General features: G+C 40.0%; 1 protein-coding gene across 7 annotated transcripts in view; it reads left to right on the top strand.

Annotated features, from left to right (window-relative positions):
- Window positions 1-24,350, top strand: part of col16a1 (collagen, type XVI, alpha 1) — a 103,952-nt gene that overhangs the window by 31,286 nt on the left and 48,316 nt on the right. For 6 of the 7 annotated variants that reach the window (XM_053489721.1, XM_053489726.1, XM_053489723.1 and 3 more), the window contains 10 exons: window positions 1,483-1,606; window positions 3,342-3,629; window positions 6,645-6,725; window positions 11,793-11,867; window positions 21,125-21,157; window positions 22,332-22,367; window positions 22,677-22,733; window positions 23,327-23,371; window positions 23,504-23,542; window positions 23,723-23,785. In XM_053489721.1, the coding sequence (XP_053345696.1) occupies window positions 1,483-1,606; window positions 3,342-3,629; window positions 6,645-6,725; window positions 11,793-11,867; window positions 21,125-21,157; window positions 22,332-22,367; window positions 22,677-22,733; window positions 23,327-23,371; window positions 23,504-23,542; window positions 23,723-23,785 (841 nt within the window). The remainder of the gene's footprint in view (window positions 1-1,482; window positions 1,607-3,341; window positions 3,630-6,644; window positions 6,726-11,792; window positions 11,868-21,124; window positions 21,158-22,331; window positions 22,368-22,676; window positions 22,734-23,326; window positions 23,372-23,503; window positions 23,543-23,722; window positions 23,786-24,350) is intronic. The other variant, XM_053489722.1, reaches the window with a different exon arrangement.

The raw sequence follows: 24,350 nt of genomic DNA, 5'->3' as shown, positions 1-24,350 counted from the left end.
CCTAATGCTATGCAGATCACACAGACTGTATTCACAATGCCGGCGGATGTGCCTGTCAGACTGCAGCTTTCTCTTTTACCGCAGAAAATATATACATTTTTTTTTTCTTTTTATTAATAACGTCAAAGCGAACGTCTGGTCTCTTTTGTCTGCTCTTAATATTCGCGGATGACGGAGTGCGTTATCGAGACGCCGTCTTTTTAATGGCGAGGCTTCAGACGTGCGTGCGCTCTGCAGAAGCTGCAGGGAAATTTACAGAGTGTGATGTTTGACACTATGTGAAATCCCTAGCTGGAGATGGACACTGACAGGTATACACCACACACACACACACACACACACATATGGCTATTAGGCTGTCCCTCAATCAGGATGGATTTTTCAGAGCCTTAGATGCTTTTCCCATTTAAACGCTGACCCCGCTCCCTCTCTCTTACACCCACACACACACACACACACACACACACACACTCAAAATCCTTCCCATCTTCTAGACAGGGCCTTGGAGAGCTTGTGTTCACAATTCATACTGTCAGATGTGTTTACCTAACACAGGACACAGCCTGCATTAATTTACCAGCGTTACTGTTTTTCTTTTCCTTTTTCTTTTCTTTTTTTTTTAAACCCAATTCTTTCGATCTAAGCGATTCCTTTTTGTAGTTCCAGGCTCGAAAAAAAAGGTGTGAAGGTTTGCTTGTTTTTCGGCCTTCACGCCCTTTTCGTGCGAGTTATTTTCTGACACCAGGCTATAATAAAGGCGCGACCCTTTATTGTGATTCCTGTCCGACTTTACCCGATCCTGGATGGTAGGTGTGTGTGTATGTGTGTGTGTGTGTGTGGGTGAAAAAAGAGGGAGATGCCGCTGTAAGAAAAAGAACATCTAAAAGGGCAATAGTGACAACAAATAAAAGTTTAAAAATGAAATAAAAAAAAAATCACACTGTTCTTCTTTGTGTGTGTGTGTGTGTGTGTGTGTGTGTGTGTGTGTGTGTCAGTTGAAAACAAAATGCCTCAGTTGGCAGCTGCTCTATTATTTCCTTGGATTCCCTCAGTCTGTTGTAAATCACTGTCATCCTTGTCTGCGGTAAAGACATGAACCAGCTGCCTTACTACAATGTGAAGGTACTCGTCCGTGTGTCCCGCCGGTTGTGTTCGTGCGTACGCGAGTGTGTGCTTATTTATACGTTCCCTCACCCCGTGACCCACGTCCTGCGCTCAAGCTTGCCGCGATTAGGAGAGAAAGTGTGTGTTCGCTACAGCGGACACGTTCGCGCAGTTTGTCTAAAGTAGCAACCAGCCATACTGTAGGAATGGATACGAGGACGACGAAAAAAAAACAACTGTGTTTCTTATGAAAACCAGGGTCAGAGGTCACCCTTTAGTGTGCAGCCAAATAGAGAAAATGCCTGCTGATGCAATCCCGAAGCTGTGTGTGTTTGTGTGTGTGTGTGTGTGATCCCATTCCATCAACTCTCTCCACAGTCAAGTGTTTCCACATGGACTGCCCGAGGAGTTCACACTGGTCTTCACCCTGCTGTTGAAGGCCAAGGCTCTGAGGGATAACATCTACCTTTTCCAGATATCTGATGAGCAAGGGTACCCACAGGTACAGAATCATATTCCTTCGATCTATCTTGTGCTAAAATGTCGGACACACCAATTATCAGTTGAATGAATTATTTAAGCTCGTTCTAGCCGGTTAGATTACGCAATCATTTGTCAGTAAATATTCATTCCCAATTAGTTTTCCTTTTGTACAATGTTATAACTGCCCCGTTATGATGTAATCATGTTTTCTTTATAAAAGCCTTATGTATGAAGTAATTCTAATTATGTTTGCGAATAAAACACAGCAACCCGATGATTTGACTCGGCTAAATCTGTTACGATGATGTCGTAAAAGCACAGATCTATTACAGTCCTGTACTGTGTATCGTTTCCCAGGGAAGTATACAGCTGACGATCTACATAATCCAATACTAATAATAAGCCATTTTTAAAAGAAAAAATAATAAAATAAAATAAAAATTTAAATTGAATTTCATAAAAGTTTCATAAAAAATAATAATAAATCGATTGAATTTTGCTATCATGTCTCAATTTAACAATGTACAGTATCTATATGGCTGTGTGCTAGGATCATTTAAATCAGTAGAATGTTTTTAGAACATTATTATCTAAAGCGTGTTCTTAAATGACATATTACCATATGTACTGTATACTATACACATACCATTATGTTGTCGGATAACGTGCAATAATGTTACAATAAGGTTTGTATATTATTATTTTGGGAACTATATTAGTACCGTAGGTTCTGGAAACATTGTTTCCATAAACATATTTAAAGTTTTATATATTTATTTGCAAACTATACAGAAAAAAAAAAAAAAAACAACACAAAATGAACCCCCCCTCCCCCGCCCATCCCCCAACATCAGACAAACACAAGGATGCCAGAACAATCAGATAAATAAAAATAAAGGTGCCTATTAAGTTATGTAATTTTTTTTTTTTGTTCCGTGTATCGTTATTTACCGTTTGCTCTAAGAAAATTATTCAAGTCTGGTCCGCATTAATGTTATTTAATGTTTATTCAAAATGTTTTAAAGTGTGGTTCCAATAAAGTTCTTATTGCTTATATAACCTTAATAAATGCTCTGGGAATGAGGATGGTCTTGTTTTATTTTACACTTAATACATAATTAAGGGAAACTAAAGATAAAAGAAAAAGAAAAAAAAAACCCAGACTGAAAATGTGCTTGTAGATCTCCTTTATTCAATGGCCAACATCACAACAGTAAACAACAAATTGTAAACAAAGCTTACAGTAGACGAGGATCAGCCTTGTTACGGCTGTGACACTTAGTTAGAAAGCAGATTGTTGTTGGATGTAAACGGCGTAAGAGTCAACAGAAATGTAATGGATGTGTATATTTAATGCGGATAAATGTCTGTGTGTGTGCACATTATTGCCATCCTTTCAGACTCGTCATTGAATCAGACAAGACAAATGGTTAATCGCAGCTAGGTGTACGGCAATCAATCAAAACATGCCTTCAGGCTTTCTCAGGAACCAATAACCTGTATCCATATCATTCGCTCCAACATTTGCCATTAATTCCAAGTCTTTCATTAAACCTCGTCATGTGAAGTTAAACAGCAGGTGTCCGTTTATTGCCTCGCTGATAATTAGTGCTTAAAGACCTCTGAAGCTAATGAGCTAGAACTTATCCTTAACCATGCTTCAGTATTTGCTGTAGAAAAATGAACATAAGGATTGAACGTTAACCCTCTGTTTTATTTGTTATTTTTTTTAATGTCTCTTATTTTCCACGCAGCTGTCGCTGGACCTGAACGGGCCGGAGGGCACGCTGGCACTGCGGTCCTATGCCTCCTATGCAGACGAGGATGCCTCGACAGCAGGGTGTGTGTTCAGCGGAGAAGGTGTGGAGTCTCTGATGGACCTGCGCTGGCACAAAGTAGCTCTGAGCGTGCAGAAGAACGCAGCATCGCTACACGTAGACTGCGGCTCTATCGAGACGAAGCCGCTGGATGCTTGGGGTCACATCCCGATTACTGGACACACACTGATGTTTATGAGGGCCAGCAATGCAGCTCCTGTCGAGGTACAATGCATTCATTGCGTAGAAGAGAATGCGTTTTTATTATCTTACTTTAGTTGACATAGTTGTGATGTGCTGAAATAAAATTATTACATTTAGGAAACAAGCATTATGGAGGTAAATGCACTGTATTTTGACATTTTCATTTCTTTAGTGTTCTAAATAGTATTTAAAATGCTTATTTTTTTTTTTACAAGGTAGTAATTGACCTTTAAAAATAATTCTAAACAAGTTTGTTAAAGTTTGAATTTCAACCAGGAAAAGTTTGACTAGGTTTTTTCATTGTTATTTTTTATATATATATATATATTTTTTTTTTTTATAGAAGGAAAGGGCAAAAACATATACTTTATTTTCATTGGATCATTAATTCATACCTTTTTTTTTAATTAAATTTTTATTTATTAATTTATTCATCAAAATGTGAAATATTTATTATGGTGGCAGAGTTGGTGTAGAAATATTATGTAAATGAGCATGCAATGTAATACAATTGTTCTAACATATATTATATTAATGTCTATGTACAATATTTATTATACAGTATATAATAAAATAAATTATTGTAGATCATTTAAGCTGAGCATAAAAATGGGAAATTTTGACCCAACGGTTAACATCCAATGGAGAGAAACTGCCTATGTTACCTTAAAAAAAAATTTTAATAAAAAAATTATATATATATATATATATATATACTGTATATAAAAGTGCCAGCTGACTTCCTGCTCCCCTGCTAATTGTGCGGAACATTACTAATGGTGTAGAAACGTTGCTTCCTGTGCACAGGCTACCTGCAGGCTCAGCCATGGGCTTTGCGGATATGAGTGTGTGAGTGTGTTTTGGAAGGTTATCTAAGGAAATGTCTGCAGAAGGATAACCACAGGCGCTGGTCCTTTAGGCTCATGTTACTCAGCTCTGTAAAAGTGTGATGAAACCAGAACCCTGAGAGGGCCGTCTTAACAAGCATCCCCCATCATCCATGATTTATTAATCAGTTCCTACTTTTTAATCAAATCAAGTCCAGAAGCACACTTGGCTGAATGATCAACTAGATGGTCATATGGAATTTAAGCAATATGAGTGACTCAGCGTGCTGCTTACATGCTTCGATTGCTTATATATACAGAATTCCTGTAGGCTTTTTATCTCGGGTTGGAGACTTAGGTTTCAGTTCCTAAGTTCTCTTCTTAAGCAGTATATACTGGGAAAGTTTCTCATATTCAGAATCGTCTTATGCATTTATCCAAGTTCTGAGATATACTGTTTAAAAAGCATGATGCCCTTATTATTTAATACTTAATAGCCTAGCACTTGATCCATAACATCCTGTAATTTATATTTTGTTGGATGACAGTTTTATCCATAAAAATCCTTTCGGTCATCAGTTTTTTAAGGGATGAGCTAAAAAAAAAAAAATACTATAGTTTTATATACTGTAGGTATCTAAAATCAACCATGCATGGCATTTTACAGTGTCAGTGTAACATATAGTACTGTGCGAAAATCTTGGCCCACCCTTCATAATGTCATACTAAATTAAATTAAATTATGTAGATTCAGTTAAGAAATAGGAAAAATGTATCAATAAACTAAATTTAAAAATCGTTGTTTATGAGTGTTGGGTAAGTTACTCAAAAAAAGTAATCTACTACAAACTACTCATTTAAAATAGCAATTTGATTACATTACTGATTATTGCATGTAAAAAGTAATCAGATACTAATTACGTTACTTTCAAGTTACTTTGAAAACATCTGTCACGGCGTGGGTCTCTGTTGTTATGTAACAACCTCAGCAGCGACCTCATTTCCCCTTTCGTCTGTTTCAACCACTCAGCGTCACCAGTTCTTACTAGTCGCCACCTCTTACTAGTCACTGGCCTGATCATCTGTCAACATCTGCACCTGATTTTTTCTTTTTTGCTTGAATGATTTTAATCCGCATGGTCTCCATGTGGCTTAACAAAAAAAAAAAAAAAAAAAAAGAAAAGCATTCCTTTAAAAACTGAAAACTGAAAATAGGAGCCAAAAAAGTCCTTAAGGAAGCCTGGAGATCTATTCCTCAAGACTACATTAAAAATACACCAAAGTCTGACTCTTTGGAAGCAAAATATGAAGAAATGAAGGGTGGCTCAAGACTGTGTTGTGGTTACATCACTCTGTCAGACAGTGGGGCTGGACGTAATACTGCTCCTCGCTCAAGCCAATTTCCCACAAATCCAAGGTCAGACTCGCATATAGCTGAAACACACATCTGTTTTCTGCAGACTTCGTCCCATGTCCCTGTGCACATTTCCCACACAGCCATCCAAGCAATCCCTGTAAGTCAGTACTCACTGTACATCTGAGATCTGCAGAAAAACATGCACTTTTTCAATATTCAATCACTCCTACATGAGCTTAACCCAACTCTTCGCCAGTTTACAGTACAGTATTTCGTTTATTTATAGAGTACAGTATAGCGTTTCTATTTTGTTTTACCTTTTTTAGAGATTGTGTTGAGGTGCATTTTCATTCCATATTGTCGAGCAGTATTAACGCATTTTATTTTCTCCTTAAATGCCATTGTCGTTAATAATAAAGCTGCATGCAGCGTAGGGGAAAAGAAAAAAAAGTTTCAACACTGAAAGAGCTCGAAGTGATGCTGCCTCAGGGATGCTCCTCTGTGCTGCTTATGCAAGCTGTCTGAATCTTTTTAACTTGCTAATAAGCTAGGATAAGGCAAAGCAAGACGTTTCTCACCTACTCATGTCACGTAGATGTAGTATGTATGAACCGGTGAGGACCAAGTACCCAGCAGCCTTACCGACTCAAGCTGACATGAGACTCGAGACGACTTTCACTTCTTCACATGTGCCCACTCTAACTCTATTCCATTGCTTTTGCTTTTCTTTCGCTTCTTCAGTAACGAATAACAATGTGGTTGGTTCAGGTCATTTGGTTCATATTAAACCTTTTTTAATACTATTTGTTTTTTACAATTAAACTGCTGTTTGTTGCTTTTTTTTTCTGTTAGATGGACCTCCAGCAGGCCGTGGTGTACTGTGACCCATCTTTGGCCATCCAGGAAGCTTGCTGTGAAATTCCAGGAGCCAGGGTAAGTCATAGTACCTTGAATTGTTCATTACAGTTACATTTTGGCTAACAGCTTTATTTTTGTGGCAAGAGTTATAATTTTGACTGGATACAACTGAGTAGTTGGGGATTAAGGAGCTGACTCAAGGAATGAACATAGCAGCTTGGCACAGTTTGCATTTGAACTCATGACCTTCTAATCAGTCTTAATCACTAAGCCATCACTTTCCTAAAACATCAGGACATTGTACAAAATTGGAAAAAGAAAACGCAATATTAAAGCATGTTATTAATCTAGAAATAATAATGCATTAATGTTTTTTGATGCGTTTGAAGTTTGGATGAAATCAAACCAAAGTTGTGTGCTTGAACATATCTTAAGGTAAGCTGCGGGAGTGGTGGCTCAGGCGGCTAATGCTCTAGGTTCAAGTCCCACCATTGATGTTGGGTTCGCGTTTGGTGGATTTTAATTTAACGTTTGTTTGAGATATTATAAAACTGCATAATCTGTTTCCTATAACCAATTGGTCATGCATTTCTTTATTTCGTTTATAATACAAGTAAATCTGAGTGTTTTAAAATTGTGATTAATCGTGATTAATTAGTCTATGACTGTGATTAACTAGATTAAAAATTCCAATCGATTGACAGCACTAAAAAGAGCTAGCCAAAATTTCATTTCTGTCTATGCTTGCAATGATCAGATTTTTATGATTAGCCAAAAATGATGCATTTAAATACAAGTGCATTTTTTTTTTATGGAAAAGAAAAATCCACATGATATGATATGCAACAGTGTCCCTTTTTACAGTAAAAGAATAATAATTTAGAATAATAGTTTCCTGCAAATGGTTAAGACAAGCTGTTAAGACAGTTTTATGTAAGTCAGTACAACAATATGGGTCTTGTATTAGCATCCAGGGTTGCCAAAGCATATTTTGGAACAGGACTGTGGATGGAAAACCGAAAACCTTTTTTTTTTTAGCTAGCTGAAAAATCTGCTGTTCAGCAACCGTTTAAAAAGTCACCAAGACCTTGGTTTAAATCAAATAATCAGAATTGAATCCAATCATTTCCTGTAAACATTGACTAAAGTTTGTGTTTGGATGATGTACAGAATTATTCCTGTATTAAGGGAGGAAGTAGATTAAGGACTAGATCTCAGCTGCACCAGAAATGTCTGTGAACTTTTTGTTCATGCAAAGACTAAAAAAAAAGTTTTTGTCTCCATTTCCAGTGCCTAAAAGTTTGGACCAAGTGCCTTTGTGTGGTTTCTGGAGAGTTTGCCAAGTTAATCGTTTTTTAAGTTATTTTTTTAGGTCTCAGTGAAGTTTCTATAGAGTACCATGTTTATGCAGTCTGTACACAATGTTTATAGTCATGCACGGGGGCGTTCCGTTCAAACCAGGACTTTTGATTGTGCAGAATAACAGAACACAGTTAAAAACTTGCTTTATTTCTCTATATAATCCCCTAAAAACTCCCAGCTAAGAGTATGTAATGTGCCAGTGATGCGGTGGGCAGTATGAGGTTGTGCACTGTCTTGCAAAAACATCAATCCCAGCAATCTGCTTCAAAGGAGTTCCTGGGAGGCCAGCGTTTCAAGCATTAGTGAAACACTGGGATAAGTGCATTATGGGATTATATAGAGGAATATAGGCAGTTTTTACCCTCATAACTGTGTCGTATTATTCTGTACAAAAGTCCCAGTTTGACTTGAACACCGTTGACTTGAATATTTTTGCAATGCATTAGCAAAGCTTTGTCATTATTTGTTAAACCATATAATCAATCTAACTTTATATGAGTTTCCCTTTGACTCTGGTGAATAAAAACAGTCTTTGATGGCGCAATCATATATTTAATCCCTAATGCGTGTGTGTGTGTGTGTGTGTGTATGTTTTTTTTAAATGAATGGTGCAAACAATATTTGCAGAATAAATGATCAGTCATTAGGGAGCCTGTAGTTTTGTTTCCAACTCAATTAAATTATACAGAATTATATATTTGTGCACAACAACATATAACACCTTGATGCGGTGATAATTTCCTTGCTGTTAATCAAATTTCGCTGGATTCGATTACCACAGGCATGACAGCTTGCATAGCATTAGTGTACGAGTGTATTAGTGTATGAATGTTTCTGTATATATATGCATGCTTTTTTTTCTCTTTCTTTTGTAACGAGTACATTTTCTATGAATTAGGGGTAGCTCAGTGGTTAAGGCATTGGACTACGGTTCGGATGATCCCAGGTTCAAACCCCACACCCACCAAGTTGCCACTGTTGGGCCCTTGATCAAGGCCCTTAACCCTCAACTGCTCAGATGTGTAATAAGATAAAAGATGTAAGTCGCTCTGGATAAGAGCGTCTGCCAAATGCCTAAATGTATTTGATAAATTGCCCAAAATGCAGCTAATGTGTCATTTAAACTTCAATTTAAAAGCTTAGTTAGACCGTACTGCCAAATTACCCCAACATATCGATAGTTCCGCTTGAGCAGACGCCAGGCAAAGTTTTTGTTGAAGACTTGGAGAAAAAGTGAGATTGTCTTCAGGAGAGAAATGAGTCTCATTAGGCACTGGACATGCACGATATTTCTGCTGAATTATTCAACAAGATGAGAACACCAGCATGGGTGCATGTAGGAAAGAACATTTTTCTTTTTAATCCAGGGCATCTCTAGAGGTGATCTCTGCTCTCTCTTTTTGTGTTTGTTTGTTCTTTTAGTAGGGGGTCATACTGTAGCTGGCCAGTATAACTGATGTCTATTACAGCTGGGAAATCAGTGAGACATGCATTCAACATCTAGTGTGGAAGCATGTAAAGCACACTTTAAAGTGAATCCTCCCAAAAACAGATATTAATAAACATTAAAATGTCAAAATATCAGTACAAAGACTCAAGCAGGGCTTGTATCATGGAATCAACTTACATAAGAATGTCCTGGGGGCCAGAACTCGGTTTGAGTCATCTGTATTAAAGTTTTTTTTATTGCATTTTATTTTTTTATTTATTTACTTATTTATTTATTTTCCACAGGAACTAGAATGCGGTGTGCGTTTTTTTTTCCCCCCCCAAAAAAAATTGATCAGAGCTCTGACAGGGTACAGCTTGCTGAATTTTTAAGGTTCACAGAACTCTTTGGCTCCCATGGAGCTCCTGCCTACACGAAAAGCATCCAGCTTCCTGAATAATGCCTAGAAATAGTCGAAATGAAAAGCTCAGGAAACGCTTCCTGTGTAAGAAGAAAGCAGGCCGCAGGAGAGAACTTAGAATCAGTTTAGCTCTGAAGTTGAGAACTGTGTGTGCTTTATGATCAGAAGGTATATTAAAACTCAGCTGATGCAATGAGCGCTAGACATCGTGATGTCATGAAGAGAATGCTTTTTCTGTGATGTGTTTTAATTCTTGGATTTTTCAGCAATTTCGGTAAATCAAGATGGTTCCAACTGTATAAACAGTAGTTTATAGTAGCCTGAGTCTTTCTCATTCATTCCTTCATTCATTCATTCATTTATTCATTTATTCTTTTTCTATGCTGCTCATCCTGTGGGGGGAAGGGGAGACTGTGGGCACAAGGTGGGGTTACCTTGGAAAGGGTGCCAATCCATAGCGCACACACACACACCCACACACACACACTATGGGCAATTTGGGAATGCTAATTAATTTAATCTGCATGTCTTTTGACTGTGGGAGGAAACCAGAGTACCCAGAGGAAACCCACCAAGCATGAGGCGAACATGCAAACTCCATACTCTAGGCGGGAATCGAACCCATGTTCATACTTACAAATGACTTTTATCTGACTCTAATGTGAATGCGTCCATCCTATATAAAGGCACGCACATCTATTCGTCTTGGTTCACACCATCTGGTTTAAAACTCATCATATTTGTGCGACTACTCATTCATATCAAACAATGAAGGTGATTTCTACCAAAAAAAAAAAATTATCTGCTCCGGAGAAGGAAGTCCAGTCGCCGCTGATAACGCGGCTCTGAAATCCCTGTGCTGCCGTTCCTGACTGATGTCAGTGAGCGCTGTGTGCCGAGGCAAAAGGACACATGAGTTCTGATTTGAACATGCTGAGTATGTATTAGATATGCATCCGATCTAAGAACACATACTAAAGTGACTTCAGGTCATATTTGTCCGTTCAGACAGACACAAATAGACTATACCACTTTTATCCTGTATTCAGGGTCACGGGGGGCATGGAGTCTATCCCAGGAGACTTAGGGCAGTAGGCGGGGCATACCCTGGACACACTCTTTCACACACTACGGGCAATTTGGAACGCCAGTTAGACTAATCTGCATGGCTTTGGACTGTGGAAGGAAGAAGGAAACCGGAGTACCCGGATGAAACCCACCAAGCCCGGGGGGAACATGCAAACTCTATGCACACAGACCTCGAGGCGGGAATCGAACCCAGACCCTGGCGGTGCAAGGCGACACTGCTAACCACTAATTCAAAATATTCTTTTAAGATAATAACATAACGCAGAGTTGTTAGTACATAAACAATACAGGATTAGAACCAGCAGTAGCAGTAATACTGCTGTTATAGAAAATTAATCCGCACCTTTTAAGTCGAGAATTCAACAGCGGCGTGTTGTAACAGCGAAATGTTTCACGGATGCCTGGATTTCCGATTTGCGTTATTTGGGAGGGCAGGCTTGTTCATCGTAAGTGTGACGCTAAACTACTCCGAGTCAAACATTTTAATGAGGCTTTTTTAATGAGCCCTAGATCTTCTGCGTGCGGCGTTCTGCTGGGGCATATGCTCAGGGCTCCCTGTGAGCAGAGTTTAAAATGGAAACAAGGGCAACAGATGCCCTCTAAACAAACTTTAGGAAGAAGAAGTAGAAAAAAAACCCCTCAACATTAGTTGTCTTTACAAGTTTTAGAAAAGGAAACAAACGTCTGCAGACGTTTTTTTTTTTTTTTTAATCAGATCTGTTTTGAACCCTTCATCAAAGCCAGGTGGTGTGATAACTAAGTATACAGACGTCTGGCAGGCTTCCCACACTTTAGATCTGAATAGGGAACAATTTGATCACAGGCTTTGTTTTCTTTTCAGTGCCCTCCAGATGCCCCGAAGAGTCGCCGAGCGGCGGAGAATCTGGTGGAAATTCAACCCAACCCTTTCAGCCAGGTAGGTGTCTGAACTGGAACAAAAATAATCAGTGGTGTGATGCGTTTACCATCACCACCTTTAAAGATTATATTTCCTTAAGCTTTTTTTTTTTTTATTAACGGCCAAAACTCATTCATGTGCACAAAACATATGATTTCAATAATAAGTTGTAGCCTGTCTGACTGAAGAGTGAAAAACGGTCTATGTGGCGACAATGATGTTCAGCTTCTGGAGCCGTGGACATCTCCAGGTCATCTCCAGACCTGTAGAAATCTGTTGGACAATGGTGGCAAAGGCAAAAAACATCTTCTGTACATTATCTTCAGGAAGCAATCAAGCAGGCATCGATTAAGCGAGTGACACCAGAGTACCACAAACGTCCTTTTAGGCTCCCAACAGGTTTTAAAGAATAAATGACTGGAATAAATATCTATTATTCCATAGCGATTCCATTGCATAAAATAACATATTATCTTATAAAAAATTAGGTGATCTAAGCAATGAATTTCACTCTTGCGTCAATACTTTTGGCCTCTGTAAAACTGACAGTAGATCAGACAAAGCATTGAAACTCACGCTAATCAAAGAGCGCCTTTAGGAAATGCTTAACCCCAGGGCTGCCTTTAGTCAGAAGCTTTTGATTAAGCCAGTGTTTGAGTATCGAAGCTCACTTCACAAAGCTCAGATAAGCGTAATCTAGCTCACATTAGTCTGTGTGCAGATGTGTGCCATCTGCAAATGGTTATCTGCAGGAGAAGAGCTGGAGAGATGATAGTAAACTCGACGCCCATCTACTGTATGTCTGTCTAACACAAGCGACGCTGTCCACCTCGCCGTGATCCATTATAACACTGAGCGGGATGATGCGCTCGCTGAATATGAATGAGGACCATTATCAGAATCGCAGACATGCATGATGTTGGCGGGTGGATTACCTGCTTCACTAGTGATGTTTAGGCCAGGGTATAGTTCCATATCGCTTTTTCCTCATTTCCTGGCGCTTTTTTTTTTCCACTGGCCTTTATCACTTACTGCCTTTGTCTATTTTGCATTCAGAGTGAATTGTTGCTCCTTGCTCATCTCCCCTTCTGTTAATGACTTGAGTGTGTGCCCTGTTCCCAGCTGCAATCTATTTGTTCTCCGATGGCTCAGCTCGCACTGCAAATAAAGCTGCTCCTAACATGCCTTTTACAAACCAGAGGTTCAGCTCAGCAGTTATTAGCATGTGTAAACTCACTGAACTTAAGTTTCTCTCTCTCTTTCTTTCTTCCTTTTTATCAAGGCCAATCTAAATAGGCCACCTTCTTCTTTTATTTTTTTTAATATTCGTCTTGTTTTCCACCAGAACCTATTCATCAGCCAACAAAGCCACTGGAAACCAAACGTCGCAACTCGTAACACCAATTACGCTACTTTGAATCCTTGAAGGATCAAAAATACACCTTGGGAAGATTAAGCTCTTCGGAACCGTATCGGGTTTTTGTGATGCAGAGCCGACGGAAGGTAGAACCGCGTGATAGATGTTCGGCCCGTTTCCAAAATGAGAGAGCAGTAATGGGTTTAAAGCTCTGCGGTTGTCTACGAGAATAAGCAGGACTAAAAAGCGCAGAATGAAAATCGAGAACTCACAGATTGGCTCATCTGTCAAGACACAGACTTTTCCCGCAGAGATAAGAAAAACTGAGTTAAATTGGTTGAATTCTGTAAGTGTCGGTGATGTTCCTAAATGTTCTAAGTACTAAGTGTCCTTTATTATTACAGTATTAAAATATTCCAGGTGAAGCGTTTTTTAAAGGAAAGTCACGAGGTGTAGCTTCCTGAAATGCACGTTAGCTAGTTTAGCATCTAGCTAATATTGTTGTAATGTGCTGTTGATGTTCCGTTTGTTGTTGGATATTAGGAGCTACATTTATTAATGATGACTTCACAAACTAGCTGTAAAGGTATTTTTTTTCGCACATTGGTTGCAATTGGTATGCCATTGATGTTGCAATATTTTATTACACTGCATTTAGTCCACATTAAAAATTCGACTAACTCTAAGCTATAGTTAAGTCAACCCTGTTAGTTTTCACCAAAGAAACCATATGCAAAGTAAGATATTTGTTCCTGAGGTGGCTTCATATGCGTTATAAATGGTGCAATATCCATCCACCTGTCCCTTCATTGTCTGCTTACACTGTGTGGAGTCACGAAGCCTAAATTTGGTGCACCAGAAGGAATGCCCACCCATCACAGGGCACAAGCACATACCCAATCATATACTATAGGCAATGTGGGACTACTGGACTGGGGGAGGAGAAATGTTGCACATGTAAATTTCTCACTCACTGATCATCTATACCACTTTATCCTGTATTCAGGGTCGCGGGGGGCCTGGAGTCTATCCTAGGAGACTTAGGGCACGAGGCAGGGTACACCCTGGATGGGGTATCATTTCATTACACACCACACACACACACACACTGAGCAATTTGGGAACGCCAGTTACCCTTATGCATGCCCCCATATAAATAAGAGTTCAATTTCCGGTATGTCCATCAGAAATTCCAAATTCAGATGTCAATCTACGATAATGACGTACAGTAAGTTGGCCCACGGTACGGCTCCCTTGCACATCCAGCTGCAGCCAAACATGTTGAACATTGCTTATCTATGGAGTGGAACCCTGGAGTACCAACAATAGTGGCAGCATTTTCTGTACAATTTCTCAAAATTATGCCATCAAATTTGTCCGTCTTGTCTTGGCATTGTCCTATGGCCTTCCAGATCTAGAGTGATCAGCAGTGGAACCAGCAGCTGTTGGGAATTGGTTCCATAGCCTGGAAATGGTATTCCTGGCATTTCTAAAACTTCCGCTGGTGTATGCTTTCGCTGCACCAATCCGATGGCCTTCTCCCTGTTAGCATTGTCTGAACAGGGCGTCATAGTGTGAAGACCAAATGCTCAATCCGAATGGTTTCCTAACGTTTGATACCTGCTGGACATGCTGTAATCACATGGCAACATGCACGGTGGCACTTGTGAGTCAGATTATCCTTGTCTAATTTTTATAGTGCGACATGTCCTTTGTTCAGCGGTATATGTGTATGTATGAAATATATTGAAACGGTTGAAACATATTAGTTTTTTGTAAGTAATTATTGAAAGCTTATACCAGAACCGTTTAAAGTAGATTTGCCTGGGCTTCTTTTTTTCCCCTGGTAAAGCATTTGGTGCCCTTTCACCAAAATATTATTCGACACCAAGCGGTCGAGAAGAATAGAGTAATTGGATTATTAGCTGGAGGTTACTCATGGCGTAAGCTCATGTTTTCCCCGCATATGGTAGCAACCAGCGTGGGTCATTTAGCAGGTTAATAAAGACGTGTGCTCCTCGGAGATTTATACTTTGATCACCTTCTCACTGTTTTCTGCCCTTAGCTGCTCCCTCACATCTGCTGTTTGTTTGCTCCGTCACTGACACACACACACACACACATATGTGTACACGAAGCAGTTCCAGAGATTTTTAATGCATTTTTTTTTCTGTATAAACAGAAGCACAAAGCTCGTTATTTTGTTATCTTTATTATCCTCTTACTTTTTATATAGGTTTAAATAGTTTATAAGTCATGCTTAGAGTGGGAGTTCAGAAACATCATCGCATCCCTTCATTTTTTTGTTTTTTTAGAAGTGCATATAAATAAAGGCAGTAATGTACTGGTAATCTTTTGTTGCATGTCAGTTACTGTTGCTGTAAGTACACGCCTTGTTTAAAGAATTGGCCCGTTTCCCCTCCCACCGTATAAATGTTCACACAATCACGATTCAACCTGGATGTTTTCGGTGATTCAGTGCTGGACTGTTTGTTTTTTTTTGCCTTGGTCTTTGTGGGTTATAAGACCCCTGCTGGTTAATGTGGTCTCATTTAGGAAAAATGTCTCACAAAGAGCATGGATAATGCTTGTTCTGGGTTTTTTCGCTTGAGTTTTTTTTTTTTTTCGTGTGTGCGTGTGTGTGTGTGTTTGTGTGTGTGAATTTAAACAGGGTCATCAGAATGCAACAAAAACCTACTGCAGTAAAGCACTTCATTTTCTATCTGGTCCCAGCGAGCAGCAATTTCTGCAGCAGTGCTCATAGACATCTGTTGCTGTGTTAGTCCAGCCTGACTTAAAACGTCTCAGACAAGTGTTGTTATTATTCTGTTTATGGTCGGTCTTTGGTTCGTCTCAATATTTTCTTGCTCAATTTTGCTTCTATTGCTCCATAAAATTCCCAGACGTGTATGTGTGTGTGTGTGTGTGTGTGTAGGGTCAGGCTAAAAAACATGTATACACACTTCAGAAAATAATGTTATATGACGGCATATTTACAAAATATTAATAATATTGTTTTATTCTCATAATATCATATATATCAATATAGACATTTTTTTTATTCATTTTTAGAAAAGACAAATACATAATGTAATCTCCTAGACTTTAGCGCTTCAATAATCGCCTCGCTGTCACGACCACTGTTGATTGTTTGAACCTTTTTTCTGATAATGTTCCAATATTTCTGGCCCTTGAGAATCCCAGAAAACTGTAAGCGTTGATGAATTTTCCAGCTGATGGTTGACTTTAGAACTTTTTCTCGGTCGTGTTCAGTAATTGTTTCCTTTAAGAAACTTCCTTAGAGTATCAGTCTAAATTTTGTATACCCTCAGACCATAGAACAACGAATCACTGCACGCTGCTCTTCTTTTGTGCAAATCACAAGCGGGGCATCTCGCATCGCAGTTACTGTACAAATGAACTGATGTAACAGGTTCTCACCTGGGGAGACAGTTTGGCCGATGGAAATTTTTATATAACTGGAGTGCGGATAATTTTTGACTTACCCTTTATTACAAACTTTTAAAAAATGTTTATATATTTCCCAATTTCTACTGTATACAGTATAGTTATATTTTTAAAAAACTGTAGAGATGCACAGATATGCAATAATTAGCAACCAGGCTTTGCACATTTCCAGACTACCTATGACTACAAAAGCTATAAACCTGCCCCACACTTGTATACTAAACTTCCTCACACCCGGTGCAATTCCTATTAGGAATTGCCGTTCACATTTTCTTTATAAAAACACCTGGAAAACGACCAGCAGTGCCACTCTCTCATATCGCTTGCAATCCCACGGTGTCTGCGGTTGGTAAGCACCCATGACCTGCGTGCTGTATGACAACCGGGATGTTGCCGGATATTAATGAATTACCAACAGCACCGAAAAGCCCTCGCAAGAGCAGTGCTACTAGATTTATTGTTTGTTTGGATGCGCCCTATCCTTCAAGCACGAAGACAGCATGGAGAATTTCACCCACTGATCCAGGAGGATGGGAAAGGTGAAGCTAATTGGTTGATTCTTGTCCTGTGCACTCGCTGCTTTCTGAATTTTTTTTTATTTTTTTTTTATTTCATATAGCATAGAAAAACTAAATTGAGCATGCAAAACACACGACATACTGTATGATTGGCTCATTGGAGTGCAGGATTGGATTTGGCCATGGATTTTGTATCTACGATGGGTGTTCAAGTCAAACCAGGACTTTTGATTGTACAGAATAAAAGAACACAGTTATGAGGGTAAAACCCCTCTTTATTTCTCTATATAACTACACTAATGCACTTATCCCAACGTTTCACTAGTGTTTGTATGGCAGAACGCTTTTTCTCAGTAAGCCGCAGCCAGCTTCAAGTATGTATAATTCTGGCCTCCCAGGAACTCCTGTATGGGAAATCCTGTATGTACTTCCTGTAATGTGCAAGTGGTGTTTGTGAATGATTATGTGTACAGTTCCCACACATAGATGCGTCTTTTCTGACTAGTCGATTATTTATTTATTTTTTAAGGATCAGGCATTCCACTTCTTTAAAATGTTTGCACTATGCCATTATTTTACTGCGGCTAGGAATCTCATCTCCTCTTTGTAATGTTCTTGAAGTCTTCTATACATGTCTATGAGTTTTACATCTTTATCCAAAGAAATTTCATCACAAGTCCCAGTTTGACTTGAACGGCATTCTAATTAGAGCATACTATTAAGTAGTTGAGTGCTCATGGCTGCATTTGACAGTATTCGTACCCCTTGAAATTTTTTACATTTTCACACAAACGTAAAAATGTATTTTATTGGGATATTACAAGATAGACCAGCACAATGTGAAAAATCTAATAAAAATCTAAAAAGTGCAGCGTGCATTTGTATTTCAACTAAAATTGAAGCTAGTTGCCTTTAGAAGTCAACTGATTAGTGTGTGTGATTTAATCTCAGAGGTTTGTTAGAGAACATTAGTAAGCAAACAGCATTATAAAGTCTAAGGAACCCACCAGACGGAGAACCTCTAGGAATCTCTCTAGTCCAACTCGGGACTGATGGTGACCATTGTATTTCTTCCCATTTAAATGACCGTGGTAGGGTTGACCTCCGCTCAACATTCACACACTACGTGCAATTTGGAAACGCTAATTAGCCTAATTTGCATGGGAGGAAACCGGAGTACCTGGAGGAAACCCACCAAGCACGGGGAGAACATGCAAACTCCATGCACACAGATCCGAAGCAGGAACCGAACACAGGACATGGAGATGGAAACCACTAAGCCACCGTGCCGCCATTGTCAAGTCAAGCTGTGTGGAACTCTGATGAACTTGATAATCATCTCCCGCTAATTGTTTTTTTTTTCCAATTTCTCACAACAGTATACCAGTACAGGATCAGTTTCAGGATTCAATGATGAAATCCTTGTAGACATCTTTACCACCATGTTTGTTTGTTTTTTGCCTCTTCAAAGAAAGAGGAAAACAATTACTGTAACTATTAAGTTTTTTTTTTTTTTTTCCAGAATTTAGTCGTATCTGATGGGTATTCCCAGAGTGCTGTGTATGTGTTGTCAAAGTACGACATAATATTCACACTAAATGAACTCTACATAGTCACCGCATGTTTTTCTAAATCATCTTTTAAATGCCTTTCTGCTCACGGCTTTTCATTTCGGGATTTTATATCGATTCGATCTCATTTCGCTAGAAAGTAATCATAGTCCTAGAGGGGGATCCAGCACAGTTTGGTGATTTTCCTGTTGAAAGACCAATGATTGGACTCACCAGGTAAATATTAGGCTGCAAAAGCAAAACGCCGAACTGTGCTAGACTGTAGCCCTGTAGGACTGGAACTGATGACCCCTGAGTTGGAGAGAATGTAATGTAATGAAAGGAGCGAGGTGTTTTTTATGGCAGTGTGCACACGCTTTTGTGTGTATGTGTGCGCATGTTTGTGCTTGTTTTTTCGGGGGGGTTTTCTCTTGTGCATGCAGCCATTTCCGACCTTCGCTGCTGGATATTAGTGTTAATTTAACTCCTGCTGGAAGTGAAGTTAATCTGCTGGCAATTTTTGAAAAGGAAACGCTCCCATGGATGCGTCAGCCGCCTCTGCACTGGATGCGTGCACACACATGCTCGCTGTTGTTGCTGACCCCAGAGCTACAGCATAATGTGGCGTTCGGTGCTGCACAGCCCATGGAGTGTGTGTACACACACATCTGCGTGTCTGTGGCTAATGAGATGCAGGCGGTGTGTCGGTGACTGATGGATTCCCAGCGTCATCCCGCGCGCTGCCACGCCGGCACGGCCCGAGTGAAATCATCACAGCCGACTTAAACAAAGACGCCGTGCATTATTAATAGCTACATTCCTCGCTCGTGTGTTTACAACGCGTCACTGTTATGGTTTTCAGTCCTGTGCATGCCTGGAGCTGTGTGGACTTCCACTGTGTACATGTTTGTGTGTGTGTGTGTGTGTGTGTGTGTGTGTGTGTTGCTTTACTTGGCTCTTAATATGTTGTTCGGTCCTGCAGGCACATCTGGAGATTAGGTGCTCAGCTTTATTTGCTATTGTGTCTTTTACCTTGCTGTTTTGTTTGTTTTTACTCAAGTCCGTAGTTAAAAAAAAAAAATAATAATGCATAATTGTAAATAGCATTTCAGGACAACGATTAATCTAATGTCTCTACCTTAAAAAATATGATGTCTCTTGGCTAAGCTAGTGATTCCCTCAGGACATAAACTGCTGGCAGTGTTAAGAGATAGGATCACGCTCTCCTCCAGCACACACTCTATTTTCTCAGGGTTCATCCCAGTGTTATTCTTTTCTAGTTTCTTTCTTCACTATTTCCAAAAAAAGAGAAAAATCTCATTGTCTTGATTTCCTGTTTTTTAGTTCTTTTAATCTTTTTAATAAAATTGTTGATAATAAACCTTATAAAAGTACATTATATATATATATATATATATATATATATATATATATATATATATATATATATATATATATCACTGATGTAAGATAAATGCTGTGTTGATTATATTTGAAATGCATTCACTGGCCACGTTAATAGGAACATGAATTTAGTTTAGTCATCTACATGTAGTTATGTAGCAGTAGTGTAGGTCAAGCTCCTTCCTTAACATTCTTATTAAAAATCAGTCTCGATAACTGATGATCTCTAGTTTAAACAAAATCTGGCTGTACAGAAAAAGATGTTTGGATTTTTCCCCGATTTTCTCCCTAGTTTAGTCGTGTCCAATTCCTCCCCGTCACTAGGGGGCTCCCACATTAAGCTACTACTACCACTTAGTCGGGAGGGCCGATGATTATTACGTGTTTCCTCCGAACCACATGACGCCAGCTGACCGCACCTTTTCGAACTGCTCGCTTACGCACCGTTGGGGGGCGGCGTAACACACTCGAAGGACAGCGCTATCCACTTCCGCGTGCGTAAGCTCACAGACGCCCCTGATTGGCTGTAGAGCCGTGATTAATGTGGGAGCACGAAGCACGTCTCATCCCTCCCCTCTGAGAGAGCTCGGCCAACCAGCTCTCTCTGGACCTCCGGCTGCGAGAGGCTACAGCATCACCCGGGAATTGAACTCGCGATCTCCGGGATTATAGGGCGAGCACTTTACCACTTTATTCTATTCCGAATTGCTTTTTTGCTGGCCACAATCATAAAAAGAGATTATCTGAAATCAAACCTATAGTATCTGGCCAATTTCCTCTGAATTCTCTCGTCAACCTCAACAGGGACATTATCCTCTTCTGCCTTGTTCGCTCTTGAAAATCCCAAGAGATCAGCAGTAAGTGGAGACGGTATAGATTTTCCTGTTAAAGTGGCCAATGACTGTATATATATATAGACAAAAAAGAGTTATTAAACTTGATCCTGACTAATGTTATCCCTTTCTCTTTTTTTTACAGCCAATCCATGGATCAAAGGAGTTGGCGGAAAAAGTAAGTCTCGTAAACCGCGCCAATGGAAACCTCATTTAATCCCCCTATCTTTCTAGGAGAATCCGCCACATGTGCCGCGTTAATTCCGAGCTCAGTCTGGAAGCTCCTCCTCCTTCGCGCACCGACAGACCTCTGACCCGTTCTGTAATTCGGAATAAATGGTAAGCAGATAGCTGAATACCGGAGCCGCGGCGGAGAGAGACGAGATTGAAAATTGAGATAATACACTGACAGCGGAATGATTTGTATGTTATTATGCAGCAGCGATCTTCAGGGGCTCGCTGGTTTCCTGCCTGTTTTGTCGCTCATGTGCAATAACCGAGTAGCGCTTCAAATTAGCATACTAAACATCTCCTGTCAGTCTGTTTCGCACTTCAGCTGCGTAGACTCCTGATCACTTATGGCTCGGCGAGAGAAAGGATTCTACCTGTTTTCGGCTGAATTAAAAACATGTCCTAATGCCTCTCGGGGTTGAAACGCTTCCATTGTTGTTAAAAAATATATATTAGTGTGTTATTTCATCTGGGAGCAGCGCGGTCCCGAAGAGTTCAAACTCAACATGTACAATGGTATATTTCACATTTCCACCCCCCCCCCCCTCTCCTCTCCCCTCCACATTACAGATGTGTGACTGGAAACGATGAGTAAGTACGCCGCTCCTGCCAGGAGACCTGTTTCATCGCGTTCTCTCGTCCTCTCCTTGTCTTAGCCCGCTCCAGTCAGTATACATTAACAGCCCGGTCGCGAACGCAGGACTCACAGGCGCGACGGGTGGTAGATTTTGTTTTAATTACGGCCTTCCGCCATAAGTGTCGGCTATTTATGACTTGCTTTAGTTCACATGTGCCCCCTCCTGCCCGTGTAGCGCTCCAGCTGGCGTGTGCCAGCGCCGCCGTAGGGATCCTGCTGTTCTTACTGATCTTTATCTCCCGCGAGAGAGATAGGCCATGCTAAAAAGACGCACCAGTGCACCCCTACCCCTCCCACCCGCCACCCCTTCTTTTGCTGTTTACCCCCTCCTTATATGCCCTGTCTGTTTTTTTGTTTTTTTTCTGCTCCGTCCTTCGTTTTTAAACTGTGCTTTACTGCCATCCTCAGTCCAACATGTGGAACTCTCATGCGAGTCTCCGCGTGTCCAAGTAAAGTGATTGGACTTTTCTACTTTCTCTCCTAGTGCGCAGGCTGTGTGTTGATCACTGAGGATCAAAATGTGGGTATAACATATCGTGCATGTATTGCACCATACAGTATGCATGAAAGCGCTTTTGGACGGCGTTCCACTTCCACGTCCTCTCCTCCACATCTCCCCTTTCCCCACCCCCACCCCACCCAAGATAAGGGGCATTAGGAAAGCTGTTTGAGAGGGGGAAAAAAATAGTGTAAGATGGATTTGCAGCCCGGCGTCACGCTGCATGATGCATTTCCACTCAGCTTGTGTGAGCACGCCACATTTTCCACGTCGCATCATCATCATCATCATCATCATCATCATAACAGGTCCTGTGCTGCTGTGTTGCAGCTCGTCCAGGAAGGTGAAGCGGGTCAGCGTGGCCAGAAAGGAGAAAAAGGAGAGCGGGTAAGAATTAGCAGTTTGTTCACTATTACTGACTTGCATTTGGCAGGGCACATAAAAAAAAACACAGCTGTCATTCACGGCCCAGACCTTCCGAGATTAGACGAATAAGTCAGCACGCACACAGGGAGCTTCATTTGTTTTGGCATCATTAAGCTCTGGCTCATTAGAGACTCCTGCTTTTTTTTTTTTTTCTTTTTTTTTTTTCGTGCCAAAGCGTCTCTTTGAATAGACTGACTTTTCCGAGCTTTCATTATTTTTGGCATTGTCTACTGATACATTAATAGCGAAGCCCATCTCCTTAATGGGAGGCTATGAGACGATCATGAGAGGATATTAAACTTGTCTTTGTGCTTCTCTTGTTTGGGGAGCATCAGAATACCTTTTAAGGGGATTATATTATACAGTACCGCTATGCAACGATCCTTTTAATCCATCCGCAGGGTCTGGACGGCACCGTTCCTGGTCACAGCTTTCGTTTCAATTTCAATATTGATTTGGTGTATAATGACAGATGGGAGGGGTTATTTATTTATTTATTTATTTATTTATTATATGTACTAATGTTTTGCTCAACCTGTTTGCTTGCTTTGCAGTACGCAGAAGGAGTGAAGGGGGAGAAAGGAGAGAAAGGCGAGCCGGTGAGTGTGTGTGTGTGTGTGCTTGTCTGAGATCAATAGATTGTTCAAGAGGCTCTGCTTGAGCCAAGGGATATATCTTGATCCTGTTTGCACTTTTTCGATTCAACCGTTCCTTATTCGCTTATATTTCAGGCTGCGACCGGAAACTGGGAGGCGGCTTTAGGAGTCAAGGTGAAAAAAAACAAAAAAAACAAGCAATGGTTTCCCATACATACGTGATACATACGTATTATAACGGTTTATTTGATTTCTACATATGTAAAGCTAATAAAATGATATATCCATAAGCCCCGCCCCCGTCTCTCACCATCTCTATTACTATATAATTCACACTGCTCTTTTCACTTCCAGGGGAATAAAGGGCAGAAAGGGGAGGTTGGATCCCCAGGTCTTTCTGGAAGTCCGGGGAAAGATGTATGTGCAGAATCTACACTACATTAATACATCTTCATTTCTATTGTTCGACTTTTTTTTTTTTTTTTAATAAAAGAAATCAATATTCAGGGTAATTGTACCCCATGTATCTTGCTGCTGCTTAAGCGCGTGCGCTCCTCAAGCGCTTCTTCCCTCTGCTCTTTAAAATCCATACATTCATAGTACACAGCTTTTTAAAAGCGTTATAAAGAATTACACTCGATTTAAGCTGTTCGCCGCCGCCTGTTCCCTCTTCTGCAGGATCTCTTTAGAACTTAAATCTCTTTAATGCCTCATAGATTACCTTAGACCAACAAAGGCCTGCAAATCAATTCTCCTCCATTGATTCTTTTAAATGGAGAGTCGGAGCGTATTAACCAAGATTTAAACACACTAATCTTTTTTTTTTTTCTTTTCTTTTCAGGAAATGAGTATGCTAACAGATTCACTGCTTAGTGTTTGTTTACAGGTTTAATTTGTTTATTAATCAGAATTATTTATCTGGTTAAACCAGCCTTCACTGATGACCTGTTGTTGATTACTTCTGCAGTGTTTGTATGTGTGT

This window comes from Clarias gariepinus, chromosome 28 (assembly GCF_024256425.1).
Source record: "Clarias gariepinus isolate MV-2021 ecotype Netherlands chromosome 28, CGAR_prim_01v2, whole genome shotgun sequence".
NCBI lineage: Eukaryota > Metazoa > Chordata > Actinopteri > Siluriformes > Clariidae > Clarias > Clarias gariepinus.
The sequence above is the reverse complement of the archived record's forward strand: the minus strand, read 5'-3'. Positions and strand labels throughout refer to the sequence as shown.